Below are 22,205 nucleotides of genomic sequence, written 5' to 3' on the forward strand. Positions count from 1 at the left end.
TATTTAAGTATGTAGAGTGAAATTTGTTTTAATTCATTCTACACACGTTAAAAAGTTTAGGAAAACACAATTAAATCTTGTTGTTTCAACAACTACTTTGTTAATCAAGGCAACTACTGCAAGTCTTGCTTAATAAACCAATATGGGGGTTGATGATTTCACTCATTTCAATCGAATTATTTCAATTAGATTTGTTTACATTTGTTACACATTTAGAAACCCACTAGTTTACAAAAAAAAGTCACAATCAGATAATGATAACATTAACTTTATTAACTGGATTTAGTGGACAATATAAAAGCTTACCATTTTTGTACACCTGCAAGCATTATGCCACTTCAAAAGGTATAACGTTAGAATACTTATTTACATTGGTAATATGTTGGAACCAAAGCTTCCACAACTAAAAACAGATGCAAAATTTGCTAAATATTTCAACTGTATTTTAAAAAATTAAACTAAAAGATAAAAATACATCTCCCACTTGGCAAGTTAAAACATGTGACAAAATAGAATTACTATTGTGTGAATTTGGGAAAAAAAAAAAAAAAAATTAGAAATAATTTGGGGGCAATACAACAACAACAAAAAATCCATAGGTAAAAAATAATAATAATAATAAAAAAAATATAGGAATTAAAAAAAAATTAGGAAGTAAAACGAAAATAGAAACAGAAGGCTTAACATCAAATTAAATGACAGATGACATTTTTTTTCAAATGCAATTAATTATTTGAAATGAAAATCTATATTTGTTTGGTGTATCTCATTGTAATAATTATTAGTTTGACCAATTTTTATATTTCTGTATTTATTTTTTAATTTTTGTTGCAGTCCTCCACAGCTACCAATATAGTTTTGCTGTGTTTATTAAAACATGCTAGCAAGCAAAATGGACACAATAATACAGTGAACTTAACAGGTGGCAGTGGTCTTAAACTTTACAGGCCCTTGACACAACATAGTAACAGTGCAGCTAAAAACAACAATGAACATTTCTTTGGGAAAACCCCTCAATGCAGTTTCTGTAAAATGGTAACTTTGTTCTACAAAGGAGAAGAAAACAAAAAAAAGAGGGGGGCACTAAAGCACTCCATTGGAGTGCTTTAGCGCCCCCCTCTTTTTTTTTTTCTTCATTCAACACATGACAGCATTATGGTATGTGTCAATTAGTACCTATACTACAAAGTCAAAATTAAATGAAAAATAATTAACAGAACAGTACTTCTGTCAGTACTTCTGATCCATTTTGAGCCATCTATATAAGGACAAACAAAAATCATCTGCAGTGCTGTATAAAAGGTGAATTGCCCAACAGAGAGAATCCAAAAACTTTAAAAAAAAATTTAAATAATAGAAAAAAATATAAACAACTCAAATATTAACATTATATATTGGAAATCACCATTGCACCAATGAACCATTCAAGACCTATCAATCATTTTCAAGTGCTCTCACCCCATAAGCTTGTTTTTCAGAAACTGTGCCTTTGAAGAGAGCTTTTGTCCATCAAGATTTAAAAGTATCTTCTGGAGGACTTCAAAGGTGCATTTAAGTTCTGGTGGGTAGCTCAGGTTCAAACAGTATACGAGTCCAAACAACAGAGCCCATGCTTGTGCAATGTTACCCAAATCAGTGTTAGCCTCCACACCCTCAATCAGGACACCAACGTCCTCTGGGTCATCTTCAGGTTCAGCACCCTCCTTCTGGATGACGTACACCCCCATCACAGTTTGCTCCATGCAGCTTTTTGCCTCGCTGTCCGTATCCTACATGAACAAATATAAGACAACAAAGTAAAATTTAAGAGATTGTTTAAACAACTGTTTCTATGCTGTTCATAAAATCCAAGTAGTCAAAGTAATAAACAGAAAATTACACCACTAAAGTAGTTGTTAGTAATTACTCCAATACATAAATTATAAAATACACCTCTCATGTCAAAAGAGGTGGCATAATTGACCTCTCACCAGCCCCTCCCCCAAAAGGGCCATTGTCCAATTACACATTATAGCAACCATTACTGTGTCTGACAAACATTAACCTCAAGCAAGATGGAGAAGCAGTGTGCCCACCGATACCCCGAGAGATTGTGTCTGGAGGAGTTGTGTTCTTTCCATTCACAAAGTCAAAAACAACGTGAATGGATTAAACAGTGTGGATGGCCCCACTCCCAGGTAAATGTACCAAACATTATGAAGCATGTCTGCTCGCACATTTGGGTACCCATTGGTGCGCAGAGGAAACCATTTGTTTGTCGGACATAGCAAGAGTAACTTAGGGGGACAGGACTCGAGAAAAGGCTAACTCAGCTGCTAAAATAAAACAGGTATAGAAGTGTTAGTACTAAACAGCTCAAAGTTCATAGACATTTCTATTTACAAATACTGATGACCATAGCAATGAAAAAACAACAGGACTTGTTTTAATCCAAGTGCAGATTCAAAAGCAATATTGTCTTGATGCATGTTAAATGCATTGTATGTTTGTGTATCAAGTTTAACTACGGTATGCATAAATTTCTTTCCTTCCAATACCAAATTCCATAAATTCTTTATTGCAACGCTTAATACTGTTTGGTATTCAAGACATCCTTTCCCCAATACCAGGTGTCTTGTTGCTAATCTCAAAATTTTAATTTTAACGATTTGCATTTGAGGCAACGTCACAATTTGTATGGTAAATAAAATGGTAAATGGCCTGCATTTATATAGCGCCTTACTAGTCCCTAAGGACCCCAAAGCGCTTTACATATCCAGTCATCCACCCATTCACACACACATTCACACACTGGTGATGGCAAGCTACATTGTAGCCACAGCCGCCCTGGGGCGCACTGACAGAGGCGAGGCTACCGGACACTGGCGCCACCGGGCCCTCTGACCACCACCAGTAGGCAATGGGTGAAGTGTCTTGCCCAAGGACACAACGGCCGAGACTGTCCAAGCCGGGGCTCGAACCGGCAACCTTCCGATTACAAGGCGAACTCCCAACTCTCCATTTGTTAAGCCGAAACAAAATTGACAACTTCATCTCCAAATAAAAGTTATTTTTGCTGCCTATGACAAAATCTACTCAATCCTAATACAAACCTTGGAGATGGCAAGCATGAGACCTCTTATTTTCTTTCCAGGTGTCCCTCCTTTGCTCAGAAAGATTTCCATTAAGCGTGGCGCGTATTGGTCAAGCTCGGCAAAGAAAGTAGATAGCAGAGGCTTTCTGGTGATTCGCAGAAACTCCTTGTCAATCTGCAATAGAAAATAAATACATTGATTAAAAACTCAACTGTATATTTCACTAACTTCACATCTAAGCTGACTAAAGCTGCTTTTAGAAGACCATGCAGACATCAGTGCTGTCTGTGTAGAACATGAATCAGTCTGTGTCAGATCCTGAATTTAAAATTTCCACTGAAGTCACAGGTAAGAGGCAAATGGAACCAAGATCTAGGCCATTTGCTTTTTGAAGTTTGCAAAGACTGCTAAATTGTGCCACATAGTACGCTGGTCTAAACAGATTTTTCAGGTTTATTTTTAGTATGTTATTTGCAATTGGTGTTTGTTCTGGGAAAGATATTGCAGACTGAGCAATAATGCATTTCTAATGGGGGCCTTTCTTAAATGTACTGGTCCCAGTAACAAAGGCGCTTGTCGACTCAGAAATCGAGGGAAAACCAACAACACAACCGGCAGAACATTATGTTATTTACACGGGTGCACATACGTGGTCCGCATGTGCGCATTCGCTGTCAAAATAAAAGACGCGCACCAGATAAGAAGTTGCAACGCGCATTTGCGTCCATATAAAAGGCACTGTTTTTGTCCGCTAGAGTGGGATTTTCACAGCACATTCTGCACCACATCTCTGTGCGTTCATCATTTGTTTGAAGCCAGCTCACCTCCTGCAACCACTTTTCTGAGAATACGCGCTTCTTTTGTGGTTTGGACTCCTGACATTTCTTTGGAGGTGGAGGAACAACAAAGTAATTGCTTAAAGGAGCTTCTTCGACATCTTTAAGAGTTCTAAACAAATGTCTGTCCTCCTCCAGAAAATCTTATGTATGCAAACACGCGTTGCAACTTCTTATCTTGTGCGCGTTTTTTATTTTGACAGTGAATGCGCACCTGCGGACCACTTATGTGCACCCCTGGTTATATAGCTTGTCATATTGCAGCCACAGAAATTCTTTTGTCCATGAAACCATTAAGCTGCACTTTCTTTTTGCCTTATAGTCTGATTTGTAATAATTTTTCCGTTTTGTGGTAAGATTTTCTTTGGCTGTCACTTCTGCACCCTGACCTGTCTTATTTGGCTCAGCAGAACTAAAATATATATCCTGCTGCTTTTACACACACACTCACATAACGCTCAGCGATTCTCTGTGCGATCAACCTCTCACATGTTTAAGCTTGCTGCGGGAGATTTCACTTGTCATGTTTGCATAGTAAGCTAACAATTGATAAGACTATGTCAGAGGAATTGGTGCGCAAATTATCATCACTCACCAATCAGTGCTGTCGCTCTCTATACACAGTTCACGCGATTGCAAAGTGAAAGCAAAAAACAAGCGCAAATTCAAACGCGATTTCAATATGTCACATATTGACAGTGGCTCACCGATGCCAATGACATAATTACCCAGCTACATTTCCGAAAGAATGCAAAAGCATTGACATATATTTTTCCTTCCTATGACAGCCCGACGGGCAGGGCAGAGATAGATTTTGGTGGCCCGACTGGAAAAATCGCTAGCCCCGGGATGTCGGGCTAGCGATTTTGCGAGCCCTGTACAGTGTTTCAATTTTTTTTACCTACTACTCTCCCTGATGGAACAACGCTTGCACTGCCACATACAAGTCACTGAAAGAAAAAAAGAGAAGCAGTTTTAAGGATGGTTTTATTGACCACCTTTTTTTTTACTTTGATTAAATCATAAAACTATCATAAAAATATGATGGTAAAAACTTACCATGTATTAAAGAGGAGGCACAAACAATCAGAAAAGGGGTCAACTTTCTTTGTGGTGTTACTATGGTAAAGAAAACAGACAAAAAAATTTATAAAAACTCCACAGTGGATTTTTTTTTACTTTGTTGCAAATGTATAAAAAAATACAAATACATATAAATACCTCTTGCAATATAAAATTCACAGATAAATATCCAATCTGTTGCCAAATGTAATAGCAGTGTTTCACACTATGCAATAAAGATGCTGGTAGTTGCGGTAAAGGTCCGACAGGCAATTTTCATAACTATCCGCCATTGCCTTTTCCTCTGACCTCGTGTTTATGCTCTTTTCCCCATGCACTAGCGTTTAAGTCAATTCAAAGGATGCAGTCCCTGAATTTGGACACAGCTAATATTTAGCAACTCGCGCATGCTAGTTTAACTTGCATTACTGCAAGAGGCCGAATGCTTAAAAAAAAGGAGAGAGAATGAAAGAAGAAATGCAAATGATAATAAAAAAAAAAAGTGAAGAAAGACCATGTCTTGCAATAACCGTCATTTAAAACCAAAGTGAATGCTAACAGAGCTAGGTAAAAGTTCAATGAGACAACCATACAACTTTAGCTAACTTCATTTACTTTGAAATTGAATTTCAAACGTGTTAAATATTGAATTAAACACATTAATAACCGCTAAAAACACTATAAGACTAACTGCAAAAACGGGTAACAAAAAAAAGAATGAAATGGAAATGCTAATAATAATATAAATATAGCCGGAGCGGATTAGAAATCAGGTATTAGACGGTACCGATTGGCACCGTCTAATACCCGATTTTCACTGTATTTGCTCCACTCCCGCTGTCTAATGACAAATTACACATTTGGAATTAAAAACATTGTTAAACAATTAACGGACGGAACAACTTTGTTTGACTAAGATAGTTTCAGTTATTTATTACTTACCTGTATTGTGGAAGATCCCGCAGAGAGAAACGGCAGTTCACTGAACACATATAACTTTCTCCGCGTTCCCGCCTCTTCACTTCTGGGAAGTTTGAGCATGCGCACTAGGCATCGGTTTTAGAGTTGTTGATTTAAAATAATTACATTTAATTGAACTGAAGAATGCAAATCTAGTTCATTAAACTTTTTGTTATTTTATGTTAAACCAACAACTGATAATGATTTAAAAACCTAAACTCAATATGTTCATGTTAAATAGACAAATGTATATTGAATAAATCAAACAACTGCCTTAGTTGACTTTTTTGAGTGTATACAAGTGGAGGAAAAAAGAAGTGCCAGGCTTAAAACCTATCTACAGCAGATGAACCATATCTGAAAGTCATGTCCTTAAGAAATATGAAGGAAAGCAATCAAAGACCTGACACGGGACCTAAGAGATGCATCTGGACTTTCAGTTGATCCATCTTCTGTTCACTGAAGCTTCATCAGAAATAATCTCAGTGGAAGGGTGGCTGTCAAGAAGGCTTAAGGTGGAGAAACCGGGAGGAAAGGCGGAGGTATGCCACATTATACAAGAACCGGAGTGAAAACAGGGGGCAACACATGTGGTGGAGTGATGAATCCAAATGTTAAAGGTTTCATTCAAATCATAACTGATATGTTGGAGGTTAGGAGAGAGGAAGGACAGTGAGTGCCCATCTGTAAAACACGGTGGAGCCTCTGTCATGGTTTTGGGCGGCATTTCAACCACTTGTTTTGGGGACTATCAAAATTGATGGAATCTTGTATGCAAAAAAAGTGCCAGAGATTTAGATCCACCATGCAATACCTTCATTTTTCAGCAAGACAATGAAAAACCCACTCCCAGTGCAGTAAAACCATACCTGGATAGAAAAAACACACAGTGGAACACCATCAGTCATGGATTGGCCTCCCCAGAGCCCGGACCTCAACACTGTTGAAGCAGTGTGGGATCATGTTGACAGAGAACTGAAGTCAGAAGTCAGAAACGTCCAAAGAAGAGCCAGGAGAACTATTCCTGAAGGCTACTAGAAATTAGAAGAGTTTGCCTTTATTATTCAACACACTCTGAACTCTCTTAAGTTCAGGCTGTGTTGAAGAATAAAGGTGGTCATACAAATATTGACTTTCAAGCTTGTTAGAATTGCACAAACTCTGTTGTTATTTCAATAAATTGCTGCACCTATTTCCCAATTTCCTAGCAAAATACAAAGAAATGAAGGTGACTCAAGACTTTTACATAGTGCTATATATACTGTGTATTTATTTGTAGACTTATGTATACCCTATGTGTATTCTCAAATTAAGTTTTCCTGCTTTGGATTTTTTTTTCTTTTTTGTCATTAAAAAATAGCAGTGTGTGCAGGTGAAGAGAGGACACGCATGCTCTTAACTAACAGTAGCCAAAAACAACATGTTACAACACATTGGCAGCTGAGGTATTCACTGTTTACCCAGAACAAACCAGCAAACTCAACGCTGTAAATTCCACTGTATCAAACAATTTTTCACCAAAAATACACGACTAAATTGTTCTGAAGCCAAACTATAAAAAGAGTGTTTTTAAATTATTTCTATTTTATTACACAACCAAAACACCCTCTTAGCTGCAAGATTTGTGACGTTTGTTTATCATCTTTCAGGTTCATTTTCTGTTCTAACTCTTTTTACTGTTCCCCCCCCCCCCCCCCCCCCCCCCCCCATCTTCTGTTGCAGTCAAATGACCAGCTCAGTTTGGAGGCAATAAAAAGTGTGGATGACCTTCTACAGTTCCTATACCCTGAATACAGTGTGATTCAGCAGTGCCTAAAGAAGAGGTCATGGCACAGCTCTTCATCCCCCTCTTCATCGTCTTTATCCACATCTTCAATGAGCCCTTTACTCAACGCTAACAATCAGGACATGTGGGTTCCGATGAGGGAGGAGGCTCTTTACAAAGTTGATGACACTTGGCGAGGTAAACACTGACGTGCTTGCACAGAGGTAGTCTGTTTATTATTATTTCTTCAGAATCATTAGATTTGTGGAAGTCAAGACAGTGTTATTGCTGCTAATGTCAGCCTTTCAATCACAGCAGTCTGAAATACTTGAACAGACTGGCAAAGTGGAAAAAAATGTAGCAGTGATATAACCACACAATTGTGTTTTTTAAGGACTGACAGATGGATTTCATTGTACTGGAGACAGAAAATGTAGCTGGTATTGCAGAGAATCAGGATTTCCTCTCCCTAAAATCTCTAATAAACAGGAAAAACAAAGAAAGGGGGAAACAAACAGAATCTACCTATAATTACCAGCATACAATGGAAATTACTGTTGTGTTCACTGAGCGGCTGTGTGTCAAAAATGTGCTTCTGCAGAAACAAATTGTGGCGAGAATTACCCCAAATGTGGTTTCTGAATCCTCAGGTGGGTGTTTATACACTCATGTGGAAAAATATGTGAACAACAACACGTGAAGTATTTCACTATTTAAAAAAAAAAAAGCCAACATGCAGAAGCAGTATGTAATACCCTGAATACACCCTTACCGCTTCCATAAGAATTAAAAGGGTAAGTAGCAGCCAGGCACTGCTAATCAAGTGCACATGATTAACTGATCATCAGCAAGTGTGAGCACCTCTAAAGAAAACCTCTAAAGAAAAGTGGTTTGGCAGTTTTCTTATCTGCAGCATTCAGGTATGTGTTCACACAATGCCAGGGGAAAAAGACATCAGCAATGATCTTTAGAGAGGCAATTGTTGCTACCCATCAGTCTAGAAAGGGATGCAAAGCCATTTCCAAACAATTTGAAATCAATCATTCTACAGTGAGAAAGATTACTCAGCAGTGGAAAACATTCAAGACAGCCTCCAGTCATCCAAAGAATTGATGCCCCAAGGTCAGACCATGCAATGCCTAGAGTGAAAAAAAACCACACCTCAGACTCTACAGATCTCAGTTAGCATGTTCAATATTAAAGATAACGGCAGTACAATTATGTATGATGTGTTTGAAACTGTTTTAAGGAGAAGGCCTCTTCTCTCTGAAAAAACAGCATGGCTTAGGTTTGCAAAGTTGCATCTGAACAAATCAGAAGACTTCTGTGCTTTGGACAGACAAGCCCAAAGTGATAGACAGAAAACCCAGCATATCAGCACAAACACCTCATACTGACTGTCAAGCACGGAGGTGGATGTGTGATGGTTTAGGCTTGTTTTGCAGCCAAAGGACCTCGCAACCATCAACTCCTCTGTAAAGTGTTCTAGAGTCAAATGTGAAGCCATTGTCCCACACCTAAAGCTTGGCCCAAACCAGATGATGTAAGGGGCAGTGATCCCCAAGCATAGCAGCAAGTCAACAACAGAATGACAGAGAAAGAAAAGAAATTCAAATTCAAATTCGAATCAAGGTGTCGTAACGACCCAGTTAAAGTCCAGACCTCAGCTCCACTGAAATGCTGTGCTGGGAACTTAAGAGAGCTGAATTCCCGCAAACCTCAATGAAATGAAGCACCACTGTAAAGAAGCGTGGGCCCAAATTCCTCCATAATGATGTAACCGACTAATAAAGCCATACAGAATACCGTTGCTTGAAGTGAATGTTGCTAAAGGTGGATCTATAAGCTATAAGCATCTCAGATTGTGCTTAAGTAATTTTAGAATTAAACTGAAGGTGTGGTTCAAAGATGTCTGGTGTGGCCTTCACAGAGGGGTGCAGTTCCTGTTGTCATGCATTGTTGGCTGTATTTTCAGTCATCCTGGAGGAGATCCAACGAACCTCGTGCCAGCCCAGAGAGGTGTGCATTGAAGTCGCTAAAGAATACCCAGAATCCACCAGTCAATTCTACCTCCCTCATTGTGTGGCGCTGCATCGTTGCGGTGGATGCTGCAACAACGAAGCTTTTTACTGCACAAATACAAGTTACGCTCTTGTGAACAAGACGGTAAGCCATGCACCCAGAGTCTCTATTTTACCTCCTTGTATCTAACATCTTGTTATGGTTGCCCTGAGAGGCCAAACAGACTGCAACTTAAGAAAACATCAGCAATAAGAAAAATGCTGCAAAAGCACACAAAACACAATGGAAATAGGAAAAACGACAACAGAAAAATAGGAAAAAACAAAACAGAAATAGGGAAAAAAAACAAGGGAAGTGTTTCTGGGGGGACAATAACCATTGACGGACCAGTTCCAGGAACCCAAAACATCGTAGGCGTGTTTTATCATGATTAATATAATACTGATGACAGATTTTTAGGCTAATGGTTAGGCTAACACACTTCCTCACAAAACCGATAAATCCTCCACTTTTTTTAAGTGTCTCCCAGCACAATACTTAACATATTTTGGTTCCTACAACTGGTCCGTCGGGTTATTGTCTCCCCAGAAACACTTCCTTTGTACTTTTGGAAATCAGCTTTTTTTCCTATTTCTGTTTTAGTTTTTCCTATTTCCGTTGTCATTTTTCCTATTTCCGTTGTCATTTTGTTTTGTGTGCTTTTGCAGCATTTTTCTTATTGCTGGTGTTTTCTTAAGTTGCAGGCCGTTTGGCCTCTCAAGGTATCTTGTACACTCTTCAGCGCTTGAATTATTTAACACTCTGCTCCAGATTTTATGCTCTTGCACCACAAACTGCATCAGGAAAGAGGACAGAAACCAATCTGCCCATTTATGTAACCAGCTTGTCTGTATCACAACACACCCTACTCCAGTGGGACAGCCTTTGGCTGCAAATGGACATGATGTTAAGACAATATACACAGTTGAGTCACGCACAGTTGCACAATCTTACAACAATTACATCAACATCTAAACATCAGCAGTACTGCAGCAGAAGAACAGGAAAGAAAAGAACAAACACTAATTCCTTCCACAATGCAGATTTTTATGCACACATGCACGTCTAACTTTCTTCTTCCCGCTCCTAGCTGATGGAACGGTCCCAGTCCAGGTTGGATTACACTGCTGTCACGGTAACCTTCATCAACCACACTTCATGCGATTGCCTCCCCAAGCGGCCGCTCCGCTCCATCATCAGACGAGCAGCAACAGATCACCTGTGAGTTGGAGTGATAGGTGAAGAGTGACGCGTGGGTGCCTTTACAGCCATTCATGACTGACTCTTTTGTGTATCCATGCATTTATAATATAGCGTGAGTGCGTGTCTGTGTTTTGATAGGTGCTCTCCTCCTGAACGTGCCTGTACCTCGGGCTTAGTATGGGATCCAGCAAATTGTGTGTGCGTCTCTGCAGACACGATAAACTACCCTGAGAGAGAGGCAGGTAAGCATGCATGAGTCATGTTGGTCAAATTAGTCAATTTCTGCTCATGCTGATGCATATTCAGTCTAGTCCATCAGTGGTTCTCAAGCATGTGGTTGACACCCACTATAGACAAAACTGACAATTGCAGTTTTTCCACTGATGTGGCGCAGATGGCCAATTTAGAACTAGTTCCACCCTTTTGTGCTGAAAAAAGACTAGCACCAGAGCCAAGGAGACCACTACCCCAACTTCTCCTAATGACGCAACATAATAATTGGTTCTCAATCCTCTTGAGCCCCTGGTACTCAAAAGGCACCAACACAGAAAGGGATCTGCATTGGTACCAGAACTACAATGGTGGAAAAAGAGTCATAGAAGAGTAAACTTTTTGGCAAATGAAACCAAAGTGTTAAATCCAGTGAACAAGGCTGACTTATGTTCCAAATAAAGCCTTTAAATGAGGATGTCAAAGTTTGAGCGTCATTTTGATGACATGAAAAACAGAGATTAATTCATGGGTCAAACTCTCACTGCAGAGTTTGATATTTGTCTGACCCACCCTTTCTGCAGCATGGACAGCACGGACACTCCAACGTGTTAGAAATAGTGTTGTTTTTTAAACTCAGACATGTCCTTTAAAGCAGCGGTCCCTAACCCCCGGGCCTCGGACCGGTACCGGGCCGCGAGAGTTGAGACTCAGGTGTGAAATGTGTGGTTTTCAGGGTTTTTATCAGTTTTCAGCGTTATTTTGTTATCGTTTTTATCGTTTTTATCGTTAACTCGGTTTTCCTGGGTCTTTTCAGGTGTGTTATGAATAAATCTTCTTTTTTCGGTACCGGTACTAGTTTTATTTTGTTGTATTTATCCACGACACCTTAAAGGCCGGTCCATGAAAATATTGTCGGGCATAAACCGGTCCATGGCGCAAAAGAGGTTGGGGACCGCTGCTTTAAACAAGACATGTCCTTTTAATTGGGTCACGGCTCTGAAGTGGAATGCACAATAGTACAAAAAACTTCCACTGAGCACGTTTTAGGATGTGAACCAGATAAAACAACTGAGTAACAACACCCAGATGATGATGATGATGGTGATGATGATGGCGTTTGGGTGGCAAATCTTTCCCTGAGGTACTGCCTATTCATTTGTAGCAGGAATGTTTTTGTGCCGTTTTACTTGTACAATCATGTAGTGAACTACAGTTACTACCACTCTTTTTTACATTAAAGTAACCTCTCTTGACATATATTATTGTTTATCATTTTCATAGCTGTTCATCTGATCTATACTGAGAGGTCCGTCTTTGAACTATTGTTTCCACAGGCAACATTAGTATAAGTGTAAACCAAAAACTATTCTCTTCTTTGGATTTACCACAGGTATGTGTCCTAAGAAAAGAAAATGCCAGTCTCTCTGCAACTTAACCACAGTTCCTGTAGCTGCCTGCCAAACTGACAGCCATGAAAACACTAAACTTTGAGAGGCTGCAAACATAATACTATCATGCTAACAGGCTGATGTTTAGCTGACATATCATGAAGTCAAATCTTAGTTCAAGGTACAGCTGCAGGAAATCTTTTGTACTGGACAGATTAAAATGTTGACCTGAATATAATCAGGAGGCCATCAAAGGCATTAGATTTCATCCTCTGGTGAACTTGAACATCTAACCCTAACCCATATTTCATGACAATCCATCAAATGTCTGTATAGATGAGCTAGTTTTAGTTGCTCCCTTATTCGTAAGGGATCGCCACAGTGGGTAGTGCCAAACACCGGATGGCCTTCCTGAAACAACATTAAAGGAATCTGTTTCTCTTCCTGGGAAAATGGCAACCTCACAGTTACAGTGTTTCATCCTCTGGGGATCATGACTCTGCACAATATTTCATAAATCTGAAAAAGAAAAAAAACCCTGACAAAATACAATTTTTCACTTTTTTATGTCTTCCAGAAGTGCTGGACTCTGGCCTTCTGGCTCTCTGTGGGCCCAATCGGGTTCTGGAAGAGTCCACATGTGAATGCATCTGTCAAAATGGACTCACTGAAGCCAGCTGTGATCCAGGCTGGAAACTGGACCACAACACTTGTAAGCAAGGGTTTCATTTATTGTATTTAAATGTGTTTTGGCTGTGTTGTGCAAAATGTCAATGTGCAGCTCTTGAGAATTAAGTTTTCCTCAAGCCTTTGCATTCACTGTGAGCAGTTTACAATAAATGCGCCATGAAGCCATCACTCTGACAGTAAATGAGTAAGCTCGAGAGACAAAAATACACAGATACAGGGAAGTTTGGGGAAGATAGCTTCATGCAAATGTCTTACAAGTAGAAACACGACCATCAAATACTTAGCCCGACAGTGCTGTCAGGCATGTGTGACGCAATATATGATAAAGTTTCATTTTGATTCATAAAATCACTCTCCCTCTTTGGTTTTCTCGGTGATCTTCTCTCAGGTGAATGCCAGTGCGAAGGTCAGGGCGAGGGGAAGTCATGCCCTGCTGGCCAGAGGTGGGATGATGATCTTTGCGGCTGTGTGTGCGCCGCAGAATGTCCCGGACACCAGCCTCTGAACCCAGATACTTGTCTGTGTCAGTGCAGAGAGAGTCATGAGTCGTGCATGCGGCAGGGCAAGAAGTTCAAACCAAACACCTGCAGGTAGGTGTAAAAAGCAGTCAGGAGTCCATTCCTGCTACTGGCTTTGAGCCAAAGTGGCTGTCTGGTTTGTTCATCTCAGGTATCCACACTGTGGGCGTCTGCCCACTAAACTCAAGAGAACCTTATCTGATCAAAGAAAATAGTTAACCACAGACACATTTAATCAAAGACATTAATTAGGTTTTTAATTATATCTGTTAATAGTTTATTGTTGTATTTAAAAAACCTGAATCCACCACTAATCACAGATGTCTTACACCTCCACTGGCATCAGACTACTTTCTGTTCTGTCACTGTCTCTATGTGACATAAAATACCCTCCTCTTGGTTTAAAATCACAATCCAACATGACACCACCAATAAAGTGTACTTACGCACACTAAAAGCAGTATCCAAGTCTGGTTGCTATGCATGTGTCATCCAAACAATTCACTGGAATTAGTAATTCCTCTTCTTAGTTCCAATGTAAAAAAAAAATCCCCAACTAAACACTTCCTCTGTATTATGTAAATGCACTGACTGACACATGTGGCTAAGAACACAAATCTCTGAAAGAGATTTAAAGGACACAAACATAAAACAATGAGGTGGGTTAAATAAACTAATCTGAGCCTTTAATGCCTGCTCCAAAAAAACAGAAATACACACAGTTCAGTAAACTGGTTTAAGCAATCTGATTGTTGTGTCAAAGTTGTTCCTGGATGCTGGTCAACATCGAAAGTGACCAGTCACAATATAGTTATGTCGTAGTTTTTAAACGTGGAAACACTGTAACACCGCACACCAAATCGTAATCCTAACCCCATAAGCCTAATCTAACCCTGTGGACATTTTTCCAAGTTGCAAAACTATAACATGGCTGGTACATAACCAACACGAGGATATCAAACAGACCACACACACAGGGTTGATTAGTTACAGGTGAAAACAGCTGAACACAAGTGACAATAATAAAAGGAGGGAAAACAAATACTTGAAACACACAAAGAAGCCAACACAGACAAAACAGAGAAAGACAAAGAAGTGAGGACAAAGGGGACACTAACAAAGTGTGAACAGTATCAGCTAAATCCAAGCAGGGATCAGAAATCAAATAGAAATCAGGAAATGGAGACCATGACAATATGTTTGTGCCAATGGAAATCATTTATCATTTATTCAAACCACAGCAGGAGGTGATCTCTTGGAGAGTGATTACAACAATCACTGAAAACATACAACTTGGCACTAACGACTGGTAAACTGGCTCAGTGTTTTAGAATTGCGGATATGGGAGTTTCATTTTGGAAAGAGTTTGCACACGGTGTAGATTTTCACTGTTGTGCTGCAATCTGAGCACAATATGTACACAGCCACTTCCATACTTGCTCCCTCAAACAGTGGCTTACACTGCGGGAGCTGCTCCTGCACGTGATGCTTCCAATGGCTGGTGACCCACTGGGGTGCCATCACCCATGGAAAGAGTGAGAGCATTAAGAGAAACAACTCTCGATGGAGACGTCAAACATTCCACACAAGAAAAAGCAAGCATCTCCCTCCATTCTCTTTTGCTCACATGTTTCCATGTGACCTTTTATGGACTTGAGGCATTCTAAATATTTGCGTGTGTTTTGCGTGCGTGCCTCGGTTCCCACAGTTAGCATGCAAGGGATCAGCCTTCCCCTGACCCGAGAGGCCTGCAGAGAGACAGAGAACGAGACTGGGTGAACTTGATGACAGTGAGCAGAGCAACCATCAGAGCAGACAGAGACCAGCTCAGAGACAGATGGAGTGACAGGCACAAAGAAAACACAACCGCAGACCTGGGTTTTTACATTAGTGGCCTTCCATGTGGTAAAGTTCACGGATTTACGTGCAAGTGACCTTTAGTGCCAGTTTTCTACACTTTCTGAGCTTAGGGGGGCTGAAATAAATCCACTCTTTGTGGAAAATTGTAGCCTCCAATTTAGCCACTTTTTGTCTATTCAGATATTATTACTCATTTTTTTAATCTAAAATGATATGAAAGCATAAAATATCTATCCATCCATCCTGTTTATCTGGGTCCGGAACATGGGGGCAGCATAAGCAGAGACACCCATGACCTCCCTCAGCCTCCAGCTTTTCCGGGGAGGACACCAAGGCATTCCCAAGTCAGCCAAGAGATGTAATCTCCCCAGTGTATCCTGGTTCTGCCCCAGGGCCTCCTCTCAAGGGGCCATGCCCTGAATACCTCATTTAGGAGTTGCCTAGGAACTTAAAATTAAATTTAAAAAATTGTCTCTTCCTAGTTAAGTACACAGTAAATGTCTCCTACAGAATCTCTAAAGTATTTGCACACAAGACAAATTAATTCAGATGCACAAATAAAAGATTGTTATTCGTTCGCTAAAATGCAAAAGATTAAAACTTTGACAGACAAATGAAATAAAGACTCATTTTTACAAGGTTAATTGATACCAGCTAAATGTTTACAAAGTCTTATCTTATAATGTCTCTATTTACAACTGCTAAGCTAGTTTAGCTTGTAGTGAGCAGAAGGAGCTAACGTAGCAAAATGTAGCTTGCTAATATATGAAAATGACACAAACAAATACAAGCTCAAATTAATTATAGCTGACACGTGTCACTAGAAATGACAAGAAATTTTTTTTAAAAAAAAGACAACTTCATGCATAATTAATTTGTAGTTATTGAAGTTGTATAATGGGAAATGTTATTGTAATAATACTTTTGCTAATGCAGATGTGCAAATCAATTCAAGAAAGAGTAGAAAGAGGGTTTTTTTTTAAAAAAAATAACAGAGCTAATTAAAATGTGAAAAAAGTCATGTTCTTACCAACATTCAGAAAGAGTAATAAAAGATCTTTACGAAAAAAATTTAAATTATAATTGAGTCATTAAATATATTAATAAATACCTGAATTACATCCCTCATACAATCCTCCAGTAGTTACACCTATTAACTGTGTAAAAGTGACAGAATTGTATGAATGGTGTTCAATATTTTCTTTTTATATACATTAATGGTGCTGTTAACACTTTCCAAAACATGCTAGTTCTACTTTGAAAGCAAAGTTTCTCCATTTCCTGTTGTTGTGTAGCGCTTGTACAATTTTCACTGTAGAAGCTGGCAAAAGAAACCCGTTTATGTGTTTTGTATATTACATTTCTTTATCACAACTGTTAACTTACATTTGTATTAATAGGAACAGGAAATATCCAAAAACTGACATTTCTTATTAAACTACTTCAGATGCACTACTACTGGATCAGATACTTCAACAACTGAAAATAAATTATACTTTTTAACACAAACCAGTAACAGCGCAGCTCAAATAACAACTCTTTACGCTCTGAAAGTCAAACCTACTAGATAGGTTAGCATAATCCGATGTTTTCTCATGCTACATCTGGAAAATTCAGATTTCTCCACATGTGATCAAAATAAGCAATATATAAATTTGGAATGCAGCATTTAGAAAAACTAGAAGTTAAATTAACCAATCCTTAAGCTGCATTTAAGTTTTGGAATTTATTTTGCTGACATTTGCATTTTTTATGTTTGACAAAGGATAAGTAGTAATTTAGCACGGACTTTACAGGCATAGTTCACAAATAGCAAACTAATTCCACTTTTTTTTGTAGTTTTTCTTTTCTTACTCACTTTCTTACTTACTTTTTTACTTAACCTTTGATGCCTAGTTTATCCTATTTCACATATGGGATTTTGAGACTTTTACATAATTTTTCATCCCAGTATGTGGCACATCTTAAGTAATAACTTGCAGGAAAAACATGTCAGATGTAAATATAACAGAAATTAAAACTTAAACATACATACATAAATATTTTATTTAAAACATTTGCTAGAAGGTTCAACAGACCCTCCATTTACCAAAAAGGAAAAAAATATTTTCTGGTAATTTCTTCATAGTTTGGGCTTTAAAGGGTTAAGTCTGATTTAACATCCGGTCGCAGGAGGTGGTTCACAAAGGACCGTACACCTACTGTGATTTTGAAGTGAGAGTTTTCAGAATCCCCCCCCCCCCCCCTCTGGAAAAGTACTCCCTCTTTTTTTCCTCACACACAGTGTCCTTTGATGCAAACAAAACTTGGATGAAGGTTTGCCCAAAAGGGATATGATGATCTGAATAATCAATAGTAAGCATGCCAAGACAAAATAATCTCCTTTGTATTTCTCTTCTGTTCCTATCTTCCCACTCTCAACCTCACCCTTCTCAAAAATCTTTTTCCGGATGTCCTCATTTCATTTCCCCCTTTGTCTTCTTTTCCTGCTTTCATTTCTTTTCTTTATCTTATTTTCCTTTTCTATTATTTTTTACACTACCTCTTGATCCCCTGTTTCTCTTGAGCTGTCCCTTCCTGTCTCTAGTTGTTACAGGTTGCCTTGCAGAAACCCCAGACGCATGTGCCAGGCTGGATTTTACTACAGCCGCCTAGTGTGTCAATGTATCCCCAACTACCTGAGGTCTGAGTGGAATTAAGAAACCAAAGGCAGGAGCAGGAGCAGGACTGCACACCTCCTATTTATTGGGCTGTTTAGTCTGGAAACAAAAGGTCAGAAAGGTGAGAATGTCTGTAGTCAAAAGGGCAGGAAGTGGACCTACATATTTACATGTGATGACTTACAACAGACTGCAAGTACCACTGCAAGAAGCAGTGTTGCTTCTCTATCAACAAAAGGAGGATTAGAGCGCTTCCCTGATCAAAAAGACCCAAGCAGCCGGCCACACAGAGTGAAAAGCAGTCAAAAGGAGCCAAATGTGGAGAGGCATCTGACTCTCTGGGACTGTTGTCTTCTTAACATTGTTTAGAACATGATCCCAGCTGGAAACAACCGATTAAACCCAGAGACTAGCTAAAAGTACAACAGTGAACATGGACCAATCAGACTGAGCCAGCATTCATCCTTGCGACGTGTTCGAGCAAGAAAGCCAGCCACCAATCTGCAGTAGAGGCACCGCTCACACTTGCGTGAAATGGAAAGTGGAATAAGATAATAACAGAGTAGACTCTGTGCTTTTTGAAAAAATAAAAAAAGCTTCAGCCAATTTCAAACTTTGGCATCCCTGAGAGACGAGATACTTGAGGGGCTGAGGGAAATACTTGGGATGCGACTGAACGGTCCCTGGGGCCTTATAGTCATACTTTACTTTGAAGAAAGGTTGTTTTTTTTTTAATTAGACTGATGATAAAACTGTATTTTATATGAAAAAAAGCTCTGGTGCTGTTTCAGTAGAGGTTACATACCAGACCCTGTTAAATCAAATGATAACTGAAACACTCCCAACTGTTATTATATTTACCAGTTAATACTTGCCTCTACTGCAGCGCTGCTTTTTGAAGATTTCTCTCATGCATGGTTGAATCCAATCGTGACTGAAGTTAACATTTGGGTACAGTTCTGGGTGTTCTACTAATTTAACTTCACATGCTCCAAATAATGTTATTTGTACATATTTAAATTTTGTCATATTTAAAAAAGTGATTTGTAACATTCTGTATTTAAGTCACTCATAACTAAATATTGTTGTAGAACAAAGCAATTTACATGTCTTTTTACTTTTTTCTACCCTGCAAAATATTCTTTCTAATAGGTTATTTTGACACATAGATCGCTCTTTTAAAAACAACATATATTTATTGCATTGTGGTAATTATTGCAGTTTTGAGCTATATAGATATAGAGAACTTTATCATGCTTTAATATTTAAAAGTAGTTCTGAAGTAGAGATTTAAAGCCCTGTCTGTCTAATATGTCTGTGCTGTAGATGTGCTAATTTAATAATTTTTTTTGTTTGCTTTTAAATTAAAACAAATTTTTCTAAAGCCAAGGAAATACAGTAGGTATAATATGTATTTTATTGCACAATGTTCTGCTACATTGCTTTCCATTTTCTGCATCTAAATATACATAAATATAATACATATATACAATAATAATTGACAAAATGAGTTGGAAGATTGTTACTGGTGCCTTTAAAAGCCATAATGCATGAAAAATGCATTATTTAGTCACACACACACAGACACCTGTGGGGGAAATTTGACTCTTTATGTGGTTTCTCATTTCTTCTTCTCCCTCCTCTTCAGCCTTCTCACTCTTACTATGTCTGGGTTAAAGACAACAAACAGTATTAAGTCATGGAAAACAAAGATATCGGCTTTCTGTCTGGCCTTCGTGACCGTCAGCCTCTTAAATGGGCTCAGGACTTGTGTGTCTGATTTCTCCATCTGTCTACATTATTATCTGATTGCGGTGATTAACAGTAGTTACTAACATTAAACACAGAAAGCCTCGGCTACATAAACGCAGGTATTTGTACAGTTTTCACAATTTTGAAAACTGGAAACCATGGACATCACTATCTAGTCCATCTAGATATCTCTGACATGACCAATTCAATTCAGTACATTTCAGTTCATTTGAATTCAATTCAGTTTATTTAAAGGCAAATCACAACATCAGTTGTCTCAAGGCACTTTGTACTATAAGGTAAAGACCCCACAATAATACAAAGAAAAACAACCCTCAACAGTCATATGACCTCCTATGAGGACTGTTTTGGCAACAGTGGGAAGAAAAAACTCCCTTGTAACAGGAAGGAACCTCTGGCGGAACCAGACTCAGGGAGGGGCGGCCATCAGCAATGGGTTGGGGAAAGACAGGACAAAGACATGCTGTGGAAGAGAGCCAGAGATTAATAATAACTAATGACTAATTGCAGAGTGGTGTATAAACACATAGTAATAATAATAAATAATAATACATTTTATTTGAGGGCGCCTTTCAGAAACCCAAGGTCACCTTACAAAAAACACAATTAATAAAAGGAACTGTAGTCATAAAATACATAAAATAAGTTAAAATTACAAAACAGAGCGTGACAACAGATAAAATCAGCATTACAGCGAAAAGGCCAGTTTAAACAGATGTGTTTTGAGCTGTGTCTTAAATACTGAGAGGGAGTCAATATTTCTTAGTGCAGGAGGAAGAGAGTTCCAGAGCCGGGGAGCAGAGCAACTGAAAGCTCTGTTCCCCATAGTGATAAGACGTGAGGACGGAACAGTAAGATGAATAGCAGATGATGATCTGAGAGGGCGGGAAACAGTGGTGATATGGAGCAGGTCACACAGATATGAAGGAGCAGATTTATAGTGAACGAAAAGAAAAAAGTGAGTGAGGAAGAAACACTTAGTGCATCATGTGAAGCTCCCAGCAGTCTAGACCTACTACAGCATAACTAAGAGACTATTCAGGGTCACCTGATGCAGATTCATTTTTTATTTATTTTTTTGTCCATCTGTTATCAAAGTTTATGAATGCTTTGCCTCTTATGAACTCTTCTCTTCAGAGCTGGGTTGGATGATAACATGCCTACCTCCTTAATGCATTTTTTCTTTACCATGGAAAGGATCCCGTGATCATCACTGCCATAGTCTTTACTGGTAACATATATACCCTTAATGGTCCCATAATCTCACAGATAGAATTTTGGTTTTGCATTGAGAGTCCTTTTGAATCCAAATTCCAACGCTGGGAGTCTTCTTGAGATGTTTGACTCCTTAATTGGCAAATTAATAACAAAGAAATAGCTCTTTTCCTCTACTTTAGATGTGACTAGCATCAAATTTTCCAATTGCCACTTTATTAGGAGCAACTATCCAACTACTTGTTAACACAAACCTCTAAGTGGCCAGTCACAACAACTGAAAGCCATGTCGATGGTCAAGATGCCTGCTGAAAGATGAAAGGTGATTTAAAGGACAATGTGGCACTGTTGTTGGTGCCAGGCATGCTCTGTTTCAGAAACTGCTGACCTGCTGGGATTTTCCCACACAACCAACTCTAGAGTTGACAGAGAAATTTCAGAAAAAAATAAAATATCCAGTTAGCAGCAGTTCTCTGGACAATGCCTTGTTGATGCCAGAGATCAGAGAATGGCAAAGCGACTTTAAGTTCATAGGATGGTGACAGAAACTCAACCAACCACTTACAAATGCACAAGACTTCAAACCTTGAGGCAGCAGCAGAACTCCTCACTGGGTGCCATTCCTGCCAGCTATCAGACCACCGTTCATACAGGCTCAACAAAACTTTTCATTAACAGACTGGAAAACCTGTCTGGCCCGATGAGTGTCCATTTCTGCTGTGATATTCAGATGGTAGGCTTAGCATCAACAACTTAAAACCATGGATCTATTTTGCCTTGTATCAACAGTTCAGGGTGCTGTTGTTGATGTAACGGTTATAGGTAATATTTTCTTGATACACTTTGAGACCCTGATTATTGCTGCTGACCATGTCCGTTCCTTTATGACCAGTGTACCCATCTTTTGATGGCTGCTTATAAAAGGAT

The 22,205-nt window shown here is 38.9% G+C and overlaps 2 protein-coding genes across 4 annotated transcripts in view; one reads left to right on the forward strand and one right to left on the reverse strand.

Annotated features, from left to right (window-relative positions):
- LOC146491893 (vascular endothelial growth factor C-like) overlaps window positions 1-22,205 on the forward strand; it is a 30,819-nt gene that overhangs the window by 7,325 nt on the left and 1,289 nt on the right. The window contains exons 2-8 of the mRNA XM_085152513.1: window positions 7,655-7,895; window positions 9,673-9,863; window positions 10,849-10,979; window positions 11,100-11,203; window positions 13,140-13,274; window positions 13,641-13,842; window positions 18,218-22,205. The exon at window positions 18,218-22,205 is cut by the window's right edge and continues 1,289 nt beyond it. Of these exons, the coding sequence (XP_085008639.1) occupies window positions 7,655-7,895; window positions 9,673-9,863; window positions 10,849-10,979; window positions 11,100-11,203; window positions 13,140-13,274; window positions 13,641-13,842; window positions 18,218-18,329 (1,116 nt within the window). The 3' untranslated portion in view covers window positions 18,330-22,205. The remainder of the gene's footprint in view (window positions 1-7,654; window positions 7,896-9,672; window positions 9,864-10,848; window positions 10,980-11,099; window positions 11,204-13,139; window positions 13,275-13,640; window positions 13,843-18,217) is intronic.
- On the reverse strand, window positions 1,133-6,163 carry LOC146491894 (uncharacterized). Of its 3 annotated transcripts, XM_085152525.1 has the most exons (5): window positions 5,915-6,162; window positions 4,970-5,029; window positions 4,812-4,860; window positions 3,093-3,248; window positions 1,133-1,769 (listed from the first exon to the last, which is right to left on the reverse strand). In XM_085152525.1, the coding sequence occupies exons 4-5, from the start codon at window positions 3,162-3,164 to the stop codon at window positions 1,455-1,457; spliced, it is 387 nt and encodes a 128-aa protein (XP_085008651.1). In that variant the 5' UTR covers window positions 3,165-3,248; window positions 4,812-4,860; window positions 4,970-5,029; window positions 5,915-6,162; the 3' UTR covers window positions 1,133-1,454. The 3 variants fall into 3 exon arrangements, with proteins under 3 accessions (XP_085008651.1, XP_085008653.1, XP_085008654.1); XM_085152527.1 differs by having other exon boundaries at window positions 3,093-4,860; window positions 5,915-6,163; XM_085152528.1 differs by lacking the exons at window positions 4,970-5,029; window positions 5,915-6,162 and having other exon boundaries at window positions 4,812-4,946.

This window comes from Neolamprologus multifasciatus, chromosome 23, assembly GCF_963576455.1.
Source record: "Neolamprologus multifasciatus chromosome 23, fNeoMul1.2, whole genome shotgun sequence".
In the NCBI taxonomy this organism is placed as follows: domain Eukaryota; kingdom Metazoa; phylum Chordata; class Actinopteri; order Cichliformes; family Cichlidae; genus Neolamprologus; species Neolamprologus multifasciatus.

What these genes read in the sequence shown, in the direction of transcription:
- LOC146491894 (XM_085152527.1), bottom strand. Translation starts at nt 3,164, where the DNA reads ATGGAAATCTTTCTGAGCAAAGGAGGGACACCTGGAAAGAAAATAAGA. An exon ending in TCATGCTTGCCATCTCCAAG is followed by an intron (nt 1,770 to 3,092) that starts GTTTGTATTAGG and finishes TTGTTCATGTAG; the next exon opens with GATACGGACAGCGAGGCAAA.